At 38.0% G+C, this 13696-nt stretch overlaps 1 protein-coding gene across 1 annotated transcript; it reads right to left on the reverse strand.

Moving 5' to 3' along the window:
* Window positions 1-9556: 9556 nt before the first annotated feature.
* LOC103956308 (sphingoid long-chain bases kinase 2, mitochondrial) lies at window positions 9557-13293 on the reverse strand. The gene is made up of 12 exons (XM_009368278.3): window positions 13042-13293; window positions 12861-12937; window positions 12072-12125; window positions 11922-11981; window positions 11500-11577; window positions 11274-11320; window positions 11145-11185; window positions 10944-11028; window positions 10732-10846; window positions 10506-10628; window positions 10277-10377; window positions 9557-10057 (listed from the first exon to the last, which is right to left on the reverse strand). Exons 1-12 carry the CDS (start codon window positions 13235-13237, stop codon window positions 9928-9930), a joined length of 1107 nt encoding a protein of 368 aa, XP_009366553.2. The 5' UTR covers window positions 13238-13293; the 3' UTR covers window positions 9557-9927.
* Between the last annotated feature and the right edge of the window lie 403 nt (window positions 13294-13696).

The following is a 13696-nucleotide window of genomic DNA, read 5'->3' on the forward strand; positions in this document are numbered from 1 at the left end:
CTATAACTATTGTTGCAGTCCTATTAGATTAGGAATGTGATCGTGTGAATTCTAATAGATCTAGGAATATCTCTTATATTCCTATTAGGAGTTGATTACCTATTAAGATTTGTAATCCTAAAAGGGTAAGGATTTTACTATAAATGAAGGCACAATGGGGTGGAATAGAACACACCTCACAATTATACATCTCTCTCTTCTCTCTACTATTGATGCACCTGCCCTCTTTCTGGCCTCTATAATTGTTCAGTAAATTATGCCTACAACACGTTATCAGCACGCTTTTAATACTACGCTAAAGAGAGTTTATTCTTCAATCAGGGGAATATTACGTTTTAATCATTTTTTATGATTAATTTATTATTTTATTAAATTGATCTACATGCTATTGATTCAATTTAATTTTTCTGTGTTGAACATGATATAACACATTGGAGATGCAATTCCAGCTTTCCGAGAAAGATCTTCTACAAATTTAAAGGCATTTGTTGTTTTCTGCCAATTAGGTACGCTTAAAATAAAGGAAGATATTTGAAACAATCATACAGCATAAAAACATTCCTCATGATGAATGAACCCTCTATGTTTATATTTTCCTTTCGATATATATATTGTATATGTTCATATATTTGTTTCATCCATTACGTAATTATACCATATGGAATTTGTGAGTAAAAGAATCAAAATAAATTAGAAGCAATTAGGGTTTTTTAAACACTAGAATTCGAAAAAAAAAAAAAAATCTGAGATTTTAAGCCAAAACTGTGAGCCATGCTGCGCCTAGCTGGCCTCAAGCCAAGCCACGCACCAAACTAAACCACAAACAGCAGCCTTCTTTTGGGCTTTGCTATGTACGGAACCCAAAGACCATACGTTGGGCTTCTGTCATCTGACAAGCCAACAGTTGAATGGACTCGGCCTACATTTCAACTGCAAGGCTTCGGCTTGCCGCTCTCGAATTGGACCAGATCATATTGCCTGAGTCCTTGGTATTGGGCTTCACGCCCGCGGCCCTTGAACTAAAAGCCAGCGCATGCTGGGCTTTTGCTCACCCCACTTCCAGCAGCTTCTAAGTTGCTGAGCTCTTCCCAACACATGGCCCCTGGCCTATAGCCATTAAATACTCTGCTGGGCTGTTCCTCTTGGCCTGCTGCCATATGCAACAATCTGGGCTGCTTTACAACCCGACCCGAGCCCAAAGGCATGCAACTTTTGCTGCAGGGCCATGCCTCACAAAACCAGCCCACACGTGATAGGCTGTGCCATTTAGGTTTTTTTTTCGACCCGATGCCATATTTTGGCATCCTATGCTTCTTAACAATACCCAAATATTTTTGGGATGTTTTTTGGTTAATGCTAATTAAGCTATAATTCACTTGTCACTTGGCCCGCCGCTAATTGAAGCTAATAAAACCATAATGTCATTATTTTTCTTCTACAATTGACCCCGAATGATCATGATCTATTGAATTAATTAAAAATGACATGCAGTCCATTAATCTAATAATTAAGCCAAAATTATTGACCTAAATATCACTTTTCGACATTATTGATTCAATAATTTATTTCTCTTCTTTGAACTGTCGACTCACTTTCGTGGTCCACACTTTCATGGTCCGAAGCACTTATACTTGAGTTCCTGAAGCAACTCAAATCGACTACATCAGCATATTACATTCTGTGTTCTTACAAGAACTTCTCTTTTATGAACTAAGCGTTCATAAACTAAATTGAACCTGTAGTTTCAAATTTAGTGCCTTTGAAACCCTAAGTTTTCATAAAACAATACACCTATGAAAACTCGATGTTTCTTCATGAAAACCATATCTTAGAACTCGAATGTTCTAACTTTGATACTTATGGATGATTCATTCTCATAGCACCAATCACAATCTTGTTCCCTCCAATTTAGTGGATTCTTGAACCGTCAAGAGTTTGATTTTCCCTGATTTGGATGTTTCTAATAAAAACCACTTCATGTGGGGTACAAGAGTGAATCTTCCCTTGACTATCAAGAAGATGAGACACCATTGAAGCCAACAATGGCAACGAAAAGCTGAATAAGCCTCGACCATGATCTTCATTCGACGACTTATGCACGAAGCATTACAAACGAAAATACCTCCCGAACGAGGATTCCATGGCTGTTTGGCTCGCTCTTACGGACCGTTTAATCATGAAAGACATTGCCTGCATCACACCATGATTACGTCTATGAATGAGTACGATTCTGAAGTTTATAAATCCAATCAAATTTTGACTAAGAGAATACGTTTCTCGTCCTTCCATATTTCTAACTCCCTCTTCAAGCAGCAATGTAGAACGCGGAAGTTTACCGAATCCTCGAATTTGATTACTACCACAAACATGAGAGAAAGGTATAGATCTATACCCAATTTTATTGGAGCCTACCGAACCCAATTCGGGGTCTGTCCCTTTCTCCAATTTCGGGTTTGTTTTTACAACATATGGTAGAATCAGAGCCTGCCAAGGCATGGCATCATGCCCGAAGTGTGATCTTTGGCACCTAAGACCAAAAATGTCAAGAATAAGGGATGATATTCCCGAACCTCAACCCTGCATAATCTATTTTTGTCTCGATAGAATAGATCATTGGTTATGCACCTATTTGTGCCCCTACCAATGTTGTTGAGGAGTACCATTCTAGTAGTCAATATATGAGACTAATTTTGCTCCATTGAACACCGTTGAAAGAGCAGAATTTAGACATGGATGGCCTTGTTGGCCGAATCCCCTGAGTAAACCATTTACTTTGTGAACATCTTCTTCATGTTCTTAGATTCACATTTGGTGATTGTTTTACTTATGGATAATCTTATTGATATTTTCCTTGAATATGAGTTAATTGAATCATGTTTCTTAATACATGCAGCTAATTCAATTAAACACGTGATTGGGTAGGAATGTGGGGAAGTTAGTTGTCTGGATGAATGTGATACTACGCACACTAACTTTACACCTAAATCACATCTCTAACAACGACTTTAGGTCTATCCAACCTGATTAAGAGCATTGGCACACTCCTCATGGTATGAATGGTATTGAATTATCATTTAAGGGACCTTAAATTCTCTCCGTCATTGAGTTTTTAAGGATATTTAAGATGTTATTGATCACAAATGAAACCACTAAAGAAAATTGAGTGAAATATCTTCGCACCACCTCCAAAAATAAGCCTGAAGCTTTGATTTAAGGCCAATGAGTTGTCTCCCAATTGGAAACACGCCACATATGGTCGGCCTAAAGCTAGGTGATTGAGTAGTTTACTTGCTTTGGCATGACCATTTAGGAGACTTAGGTCAAACAATGATGTTATGACGCATCCTTTTACCCGAAGTAAGGATCTTGTGCCTACAAGCACACTTTACCAAGCCTACTCTTTAGGGAAATTGGTTTTCTATATCATTCCTTACAAAGATACGAAATCACCCCCTTTTCACAGTGGATTCAAGGGAATATAGACTAATCCAACCAAAATGCGAACCATTAAATACTTATGGTTTTGATTGATGAATCGACAAACTGGTCACATGTTTGTCCACACACATTACTGCTAAACCTCATGGCCGATTAAGAGTTTACCACCCTACTTATCCCTTAAAGTCTGAGAGACTGGATAATGCCGAAGAGTTTATATCAACAGTTTTCGATAAAGTACTACATGTATTTTGGGTTTATAATTGAACATCGAATTCCTATGTTCACCCTAGCGATCATAAAGTGCAATTTAAATGATTGTCTAGATTTTGGTAAACATACCAAGTTTTCGGTTGTTGCCTAGAGCTATGCAATCTTGTACGTAGTTATGTTGGTCCGCCTTGAGGCCCATTGCCACCCAACGTATATGACGTTATGGTTGGTTATTGGGTACGAACCGAACGTTTTTCGTATTTATGCATTTAGGTGTGAATTTCATGTGCTAAGTTGCACCGCCGCAATGTACCAATATGGGTCCTTAAGAAGGATGGGAATCTTTGTCGATTATGATTCTCCTTCACACTAGCTCTCTTAGAGCCCTTGCAAGCGATCTCTTACCACTTATTTGTGGGTTGTCACTTTAATAAGACAGTTTTCTCACCGTTAAGGGGAGATAAGAAAGTCAACGTTCCTATAGAACGATGCGAAGTTGCATGGACGTTGCCCACTATGTCTCATCTCGATCCCCGTACCGCACAAGTGTGATGTATTCTAGCTTTCAGAATGTTACTCCAGATGCATTCCTCTGATCTAGCTAAAGTAACGAGATCATATACCAGCTGCAAGCATGCCTGCAATGATAAACGTACTTAACAGACGTCGAGTTAACATCTTTGGAAGGTGTGCCAACCTTGCTGAATGGTTTGGACACCCCTGTTGGACAATTCAGTACATCGACAGATAGCCAATCAATTATCTTGGCCTGGAGCACGACAGATCACTCGGTTCATTGGATTCACTTTCCTGGAAGAGGAAGACAATGCACGATAATGAATCCATACTTGGTCGCAAATCATTTCCATCTCATGAGATTAATTCGGATTACTCCCAAGACTTGAAGTTCTTGGTCCAGTATACTAGTTTGGGTGAGCTAAATGGAATTGAAATGAGATTACCATAGATGATGTTTTCACTTATATGGTAGCTATCGACATAAATAAAAAGCAACGATATCGAACCATGTTCCGTTGATTAAGTGACAACGTAGAACTAATTGGACAACTAAAGTTACAATCTAGGTCAAATTCCTTACCAAAGTGTGTTTTGGACCTTTTGTTCCTACACTGCCCAAGGTAGCACTGTCATGTTACAAGTGGGAAATGAAGCGTTATGAGATGAATGAAATATTGCGATATGATACATGCCTTACGGCGTAAGGTTTTTCTTAAAACGTCCTGTGATTGATAGCAACACTATGAAATGTGCTTAGTGTTTTCTCCATGGGGATATAGATACGGAGAGATACATGTAAGTTCCCGAAGAATTACATAGACTGGTTCAAATAGTTCCAAACCACGGAACACCCTCTTAACTTGTTTGAGGCATTCACTTAAAATTCGACGAACGTGGTATACCCGTCTAAGTGATTATTTGATTAGTCAGGGATATGAATGAAAGCCCTTACATGTTAAACTATGAAGTCTTATTCTGAATTGCTAGAGTTACAGTTTATGTATTTGACATGAATCTCACTAAGACTCTAGAAGAGCTTAAGAAAACTGCCTCGCACCTGAAGATGGAATTTGAGATGACGGATCTTAGGAAAACTCGTTTATGCCTTGACCTAAAGTTCAAGCATTGTTCTAATGGTACATTAGTCTACTAGTCGAACTACATCCCGAATGTGTTACCTTTGATTATACCCATGTTCTTCCATACGTTATATGCAAATGAGACATTTGAAGAGGTTATGGAATCCAAAATTCCATATCTAAATTCAACTTTGTGCTTCGTTGTACTTAAGCTCATTGTATTAAGATAGGACATCTCTTTTGCTGTTGATCTATCAGTAAAGATGCAGCACCACGCCTAAACGCAACCACTGAATTGGTATTAAAGACGTACCATGAAGGTACTACAAATTTGGGCAAATCAAATCCCAACGTATCTCGAGCGGATCCAACCCCCTAATCCTCGTAATGATAGTTGCCTTGTTTATTATGCTGAAGATGGTTACTTATCAGACCCGCAAAAGGAAAAATCCTCAAATGGTTATGTTTTTACCATTAGGGATATCGCAATATCTAAGAAGTCCACGATATAACCTTAGTTGTGAAATCTTCGAATCGTTCCAAGACTTACTTCATTATGCCATAAGTGAGACATGCTTAGGAGTTCTTGTTAAGCATATTTCGAAGCACTTGCCATTTTTCATTCATCGTTGAGTCCCAACGACGATCCATGAAGATTATGTTGTATGTATCCACCCAACCAAGACATGATACATCAACGAAGTCAACGACAAGACATATTGCGTCTGCATCTACATCAGCAAAGCATCAGGAGATTGAAGTCATGCAAGCTGATCCCAGACAACCTTATCGACCTCTACACCAAGTCACTGTCGAAGTCAACCTTCCCAAAGCTTGTCTAAGGAATTAGTATATCTACCTATCATATGCAATAGGGGTGGGCAAACGAGCCATAAGCCAGCAGGTAGGGGCAAGTATTAGCGGTTCAGGGCGAGTATAGGGCGAGTCCATATTATTTTACATACAAAATAGGGCAAGATGGGTCCAAGTAAACATAGGGGGCGGATCCAGTTTTCTAAATACACGGGTCCCTGGCCCGAACCGTATCCCGTAAACACACACTCAAATCACACACACACACACACACACACAGAGTATCCTAGTCTTCTCGATCTTTCCTCCCAAGTCCCAGCTCTTCTCATTTCACTCAGTCTCAGAGCTAGATTTCTCATCCTAACTCCACCTCGTTCTCAAATCGTTCTCCAATCCCCTGGCATTTCCATTGAGCCAAATATCCTTCATCCGCTCAAGAGACCAACACAGAAGACAGAACCATGTCATTGTTCTTGTACACCTCGAATTCAACCTCACCGTTGACCTTCACGTTGTCGGTGCTAACGTACATCACCTTTGAAGACTCATTATCGACCCGATCGCGGCGAAGCATGAGCAACCGAGTCTGACGTCAAAACTGAGTCTCGTTGATTTCAAGCGATACCCCAATCTTGCATCAGAGGTGGTGAAGTGTGAGGTGGTTGGGAACGCTCCCAAGCATCTCCTCTGTCTGACTTGGACCCATATTTGCAGAGCACGACTCTGCTTATTGTCCTCTTCAGTTTTAAGGTATTACATTTTAGGGATTTAGGATTGAAAATTAAATTAGGGTTTTCTAGATTTAGGGATTTTGTTGGGTTCTTGAACCTTGACCTTTGTTATGTTCCAATTTTTGAATTGAATTTGAATCGACTAACTTTGAAACTTCTGTTAAATTAAATTGAATTTGAATCGATTGTGTGTGTGTGTGTGTGTGTGTGTGTGTGAGCTGACTTTGAAACTTCTGTTAAATTAAATTGAACTTGAATCGATTGTGTGTGTGAGTATTTGTGTGTGTGTGTGTGTGTGTGTGTGTGTGTAAGAATTGATGTACTGAATATATATATATATATATATATATATATATATATGTATGTATGTATGTAAGAATTGATGTGCAGTGCAACCTCAGTATTAAAAAACAACTCCTGTAATTTTCAAATTTGTTGTTTAATTTGATTGTTATAATTTGGATTTGTTAATCTATCACAACCCTACCTGACTACTCTGTTCTTTCCGACATCTCCTAGAACGATTGTGATTCGAGAGAGCTAAAGAAGAAAGGAAGATAAAAAATAAAATAAAAAATAAATAAATAAATAAATAAATAAAGGACCCATGGACCCGGCCCGTTTCAAACAGGTCGAGTTAGGTCCGGTTCTTGTATTAGAATTTGTTGGACCCGCCCCGGTCTGGCCTGTGCCTAGCCCTAATATGCAATGCTTGTAGTTCTTATTTGGAAGTTATGTCAAACTCAAGGGGAGTATCCAGAAGTATACTCACTTGATCTTAAGGTACTCTTTTTTCCTACGATTAGCAGCATTTTTTCCTACCGCGGTTTTTGCTACCTAACTAGGTTTTAATAAAGCACCCATCCTGGGCTGATCATACTCTTGTGAGCTCTTCTACTTGCGTCCAAAAGACGTATAGTTTTGACTTAATGCAACTTCTCACTTTTCTCCTTAGTCTATGGGTTTTTCTCCCACCTTGGGTTTTACTATAACGAGGTTTTGTGAGTTTTACTTTTTTATGCATTCTTCCTTTGATCTAAGACTCGTATTCACTCATTGTGCCAACGACTTCATCAACTGTACTTACTTCATCGCTGAAGATCTAATGCGCCATTTACTTGAGTATTTACACTCAAGGGAGAGTGTTGCAGTCCTATTAGATTAGGAATGTGATTGTGTAAATCCTAGTAGATCTAGGAATATCTCTTATATTCCTATTAGGAGTTGATTACCCATTAAGAATTGTAATTCTGAAAGGGTAAGGATTTTACCTATCCTACTATTATAAATAAAGACACAATGGGGTGGAATAGAACACACCTCACAATTATACATCTCTTTCTTCTCTCTATTACTGCCGCACCTTCCTTCTCTCTCTGACCTCCATAATTGTTCAATAAATTATGCCTACAACAACTATCTATTTTTTTGTTTTTTCTTTTGTTTCTTTTTATATTTATTCAAATTTTATGTTGTGTGGGGAATGCACGAATTTATGTTCAATAATTTCGGTATGGTCAATTAAGTACGTTATATAGTTTAGGTCCAATAGATAGGTACGGTCAATTTGTTACGATTTGTATTTTTTCTATTTTAGTTCACTAGGTCTGATAAATTAGGTATGTTATATAGTTTAGGTCTGATCAATCTTGTACGGTCAATTAAGTTGTGACTTCACATTCCATTTTGTCTACATACAAAATTGTTCTTTTCACTTATCTCAGGATTAATTTTTAATTTATTGAATCCAAAACTATAAAAACAAAAAAGAATGCATTGAGAATATAGGTACACTATATTGTTCTACATGCATAATTGTTCATTTAGGTACTGTCAATTAGGTTCTATCCATTCGGTATAGTCAGTTAGGTACTTTATAGTGTAGGTCTGATCAATTCGGTATGGTCAATTAGGTTGTGATTTCACATTCCATTTTCTCTATTTGTATTGTTTTGCATTTATCACTTAATTTACCGTCAATTAGGCATCTAAAACATAATGGAGATTTTTTTTTTAACTTAATATTTTCTAATTGTCGAATATTAACACATAATGGAGATTTATAATCAAATCCATTGGCATATATGGTATAGTCTTATTGGATAATGGGTCCTGCATATGTTCCAGATGGCGACTTAGATCTATAAAAAAATTCATCGGCACATGTAGCATAGTCTTATTGAATGGTGGATCTCACATATGTTTCAAGGAGGAGAGAGAGTACACAAGACAAAGTTGAACTTCAGGGGTCAAGATTAAACTCGAGTTTCATGGAATAAAGTGAGATCAAAATCTAGTTTCAAATAGCGTAGCTAAAAATAAGCCTATGACATTACAATTTTACCCATCCTCATCAGCAACTTTAACGGCTATTTGACAAAAAAAAACAGAAACATGGGAATGTTGAGTTTCAATGAGTAAAATAGTGACTTTTGAATTACAGAAGACAAAACGAGAGCAAAATCAAGTTATAGAGAGCGTAGCTAAAAATAAGCCTGTTTACATCACTCCAAAGTTTACTACAGCCGGATTTCCTCACCGAGAGCTTTGGGTGCAACAAGGCATACAACCCTTCGTGCCTATCTCCCACCTTGCTTCACACATCACGTGACGAGAGACATGAGCACAAAGGTAAATGTACATTGATGCACTAAGTTTTTAGTCTCCTTTGAGGCTACCTTTGTTCTGTTACAATTAATCAATCGAAGTTGATGCAATCAAAGGATGTCAAAAATCCTCTCAATCGAAGTTGATGCAAACAAATAGTGCCAAAAATCCTCTTACTTCAAATTAAGGGAGGAGTCGAGACATACGGAGAAACTATCAAAGCCGGAAATGGACATTACTCGAGAATGGAGCAAAAGAGAGTGTAGTCTAACATACAAAACACCAGCAAGATGCAGCTGCTCCGGTTTGACAAGACCACAAGACTAGAAGTTAATTACAATTTGAGTTTCAGTTATGTTAGTTGCTTGTATTTATAAACAAACGCTGTCTCTCCGTCTGATTAATTATTCGATGAGTAAAAACTTTCCGCTTCATTTTCATTCGAGGAGTAATACTCATGCTTCGCGCTCTCTGCAGACTTGTCAATTTCTTTGATAAGGTGCCAAGTACAAGTTCCATGGTTCGTTTCAGCATATCATCTCGACTGCAGAAGGTAATATACGGAACTTCCTTGGCAGGAATCCTAAATGTTCGCCATCAGATTGAACATAAATGTTGCCACTGCCTGAAATGTCTTCCACCTCAATAGAATGCACACTGCAAAAAGAACGAAAATACATAAATGAGATCCAAGGACCAATCGCTACATGTAATGGCTGCGGATGAATTAACTCTCGGGCAACCAATTCAAATCATTTGAATCGTGATGTTATGCATACTGATGTGATGAGTGCAGTTGGTTACAAATAAAGAAACAAAGGAGAAATAGGTATGCACGTCTGTTTGTGTAACGCAACTCCACCTGGTAAGACATACCTTCTTGACGATACATTTTTCACTGTTAGATGTGTCCCATTGTAGAGCTTATGTAGCTTCAGAATAAAGTCATACCACTTGAAGTCCTGAAGAATCACAACCTGCGAAGAAAGTTTATAAAAAAAGATCAAATGTACTGGCAAAGACACTGCAATTATAATGTTTCGTTTTTAAGAAAAAAAATTATTGCAAATAATTAGGAAGGTTATGTGCAGAAAAACAAATCCACCTCAAAACTGCCACTGCGAGGGTCAGCATTTGGTGTAATTTTCATACCACCACCAAAGTATTTTGCGTTTCCAACACAAAGGGCTGTTACTTGAGAGTACACTTCCCACTCCCCTTCATTGACCTAAACTAAAAACATTCTTATTAAGCAAAAGCAATGGTACAAGAGGGAAAATAGCATGCATGTGACATACAGGCTGTTAGTGGTCAATCTTACAAATATTGACCTTGATTTTAAGGTCCTGATTACGGTGCCCAACAAAGGCTTTTAAAGAACCAATAACGTAGCATAAGTTTCCAAATCTCTTGAAACTAGAAGCATGGTATCCTGCTTTTGCACTCCTGCATCATATCCCCAAAAAATTGGCCATACAACTTTCTAAGATCAGAATGTGCCTTTGTTGAAGCTAAATTGACAAAATTTCTAAGTTAAACTTACAAATGAATGTCAGCAACATTAACAAAGTAATGAGGTTCTCCATCTTCTCCACTAATAACACCAACATCTATCCATGATCTCTGCCCTGCAGAGTACGATTAGAAATATAAATGACAAAGTAAATGCAAATACAAAAAGAGTAGAACAAAAAAAAAGCCTAAGAAATCAAGAGAGAGAGAGAGAGAGAGAGAGAGAGAGAACCTTTGGCAATGCGGTCAATGGCTTCACAAGGATCATTTTTCCTGATAAATAACAGACACTCAACAATCTAAAAGAAGTATACAAAAAAACTCGGAGAAAATGATAACTGATTGAAACGCATGAACTAACCAGCCAAATGATCTGGCAAAATCTGACCCTGTCCCCAAAGGAATGAGCTGTGGAATGCAAAAAATAAATTACATCTTCCCTTCAGAAATCCAAAACATCCAAAGTCCAAACCAGGCAGTAAAGGGATCAACTGAACATGTCACCGATGCAATAACTGAAGTTTCCTTTACATACACAATAAACAGTTGGAAATTGAAATTACTGGATTCTCGTAGTAATCACTTACACCGAGTGCAGTTGAACGGGTGGCATCCCTATCATAATTAGTAACAGGTTTTCCTGCCCAAAAGAATCCATTAACAACCTGCTTATCACAAGCCAACGTCGACGAGTGAGAATATTTATCAGATACTTTTAGATCAGTAACACTGCTCAATACTGACGGTTATTAATACCAAGCATTCGCTTAGAAATTCTTTAAAACAAGGGTTCATTGAAGCCTTTGTCTGATGACAAAAGATTTGGTCACGTGAGCAAACCAAAATGACTCATCATAAAGATCATAAACAATAAAAAAAACAATAGTCAATTGCATAATATGAAGACCCAACCCATGTTTCTGTTTTTTTTTTTTTGGGTTGGGGGGGGGGGGGGGTGGGGGGGCCGCGGAGGTGAGGGGAATCGACACGATTGTGCGATGAAATTTACCTCATGCAGAGTTCCATCTCCTCCCACCACAATTACAGCATCAGCTCCTTCCCGTATAGCCTGCATACCATAAGAAACCATTTTAAACCAATCTTCCCTAAGGAAACTAGATTTATGTCAAGTTCAAATAATGACAGTACAAAATCCCACCTCTCTTGTTATGTCAATCGCATGAGAAGGACCTGATGTCAAAGATTCACATATCTGCCGATAAGAAGAGAAAGTAAAATTAGACAAGTTCAACATGTGTGTTTCAATGGGGAAATAAAACAGATACAACACGGACTTCAAATAAATAATTGGATAAGAGTGATCTGTTCAATTGCATACACAAGCGTGGGGAAGACAGACAGAGAGGAGATCACCAAATCCATGCAAGCCTTCAATTCAATGGTTCTACATTTTTACAAATTTACACAAGCGTAGGGAAGACAGACAGAGAGGAGATCACCAAATCCACTGCAAGCCTTTAATTCAATGGTTCTACATTTTTACAAATTTACACAAGCGTGGTGAATACTAATTGCTGAAGTGATTGGTTAAAACTTGCGGTTTACAGCAAGACCTAAAAATTGAAACAAAAAGCAAAGAAATTCCAAACCGCAGAGCACTTGAGACAAACACTGAAAACGATTCCCAGGTATAACAGTGAAAACAATAACATGGTATATTGCTTTACAAAAGAGCATGAATTTCATGGATATACATATGATCTAAGATTTCAACCAAAAAAAACATATGATCTAAGATAACGTAGGATTTCCAATTGTCTTGCCAAGCAAGATTAATTAATCCAAAAGATTAATACAAGCAACGCAAGTACAACCAAAATTAACATAAATTAGTGGGTTTCAATCTCCAACCTCTAACGAATTGTGAAACCAAAATTGGATAATTGGGTAAAAAACCAAAGAGAGGAAAATTGGGTAAGAAACTCACATTGCAATCAGCGCCAAGGCGAGACCTTAGATACGGAAGCAGTTTCTTCCACTCCGTCCCTGTCCTCCCATTCGCACCTGCTCCAATTTCCCATTTCAATAACCCACAATAATCATAAAAACACACCCACTAAACTTACAAAAACACAGAAACAGAGAGAGAGAGAGAGAGAGAGAGAGACCGCTGGGATTGACGACGAAAACGAGGTCGCGGCGGCGAGAGGAGGAAGACCCATTTCGCAGAATGGAGCGGTCAGCGCACAGATCAGGAGCTTTGGGGAGCTCGGCTCTCACAGCCCATGATGTCGCCATTGAAAATCTCACTCCTCCTACTGCTATTCCACCACCGCCTCCGAATGCTATCAGATTAATGCCCATATCTTTTCTTTTTTAAGCTTCGGTTTTGGTTCTGTCGGTTATCCGATTTGCCTAACTTTGCAGAGGAAATCAGGGTTTTAACTGGTTAATCAGATTTCTCACCTCACTAATGCCTGGTTTGGTATTGCTGTGATGATAAACAGCTGTGAAATAAAGTAACGGAGTGTTTGTTAAATTTTTTTGTAAAAGTATTTTTGAAAAGAAAAAAAACAGTATTATAATGTTTGGTAAACTTTTATGTAAAACATATGTAAAAAAAAATCGGTCTTTTAAAGTTTGGTTTTGCAGTTTCTTGTTCTTGGCTTTTTTTCACCCAAAACTATGAAAAAAAAGCTGAAGCTGAATATTTACTAAACACAAAAAATAACTCCCTGCTTTTTTTTATACCAGCTTTTTTCAGAATCACGTCAGTACCAAATCAGGCTTAATATAAGATCCTACATTTACAAGTAAAAACAG

Source organism: the organism of the source record quoted next, unplaced genomic scaffold (genome assembly GCF_019419815.1).
Source record: "Pyrus x bretschneideri cultivar Hongxiangsu unplaced genomic scaffold, Pyrus_bretschneideri_v1 Contig4, whole genome shotgun sequence".
Taxonomy (NCBI): domain Eukaryota; kingdom Viridiplantae; phylum Streptophyta; class Magnoliopsida; order Rosales; family Rosaceae; genus Pyrus; species Pyrus x bretschneideri.

What these genes read in the sequence shown, in the direction of transcription:
- LOC103956308 (XM_009368278.3), bottom strand. Translation starts at nt 13,237, where the DNA reads ATGGGCATTAATCTGATAGCATTCGGAGGCGGTGGTGGAATAGCAGTA. An exon ending in CATTGACCGCATTGCCAAAG is followed by an intron (nt 11,029 to 11,144) that starts GTTCTCTCTCTC and finishes CGTACTCTGCAG; the next exon opens with GGCAGAGATCATGGATAGAT. An exon ending in AATGTTGCTGACATTCATTT is followed by an intron (nt 10,847 to 10,943) that starts GTAAGTTTAACT and finishes GATATGATGCAG; the next exon opens with GAGTGCAAAAGCAGGATACC.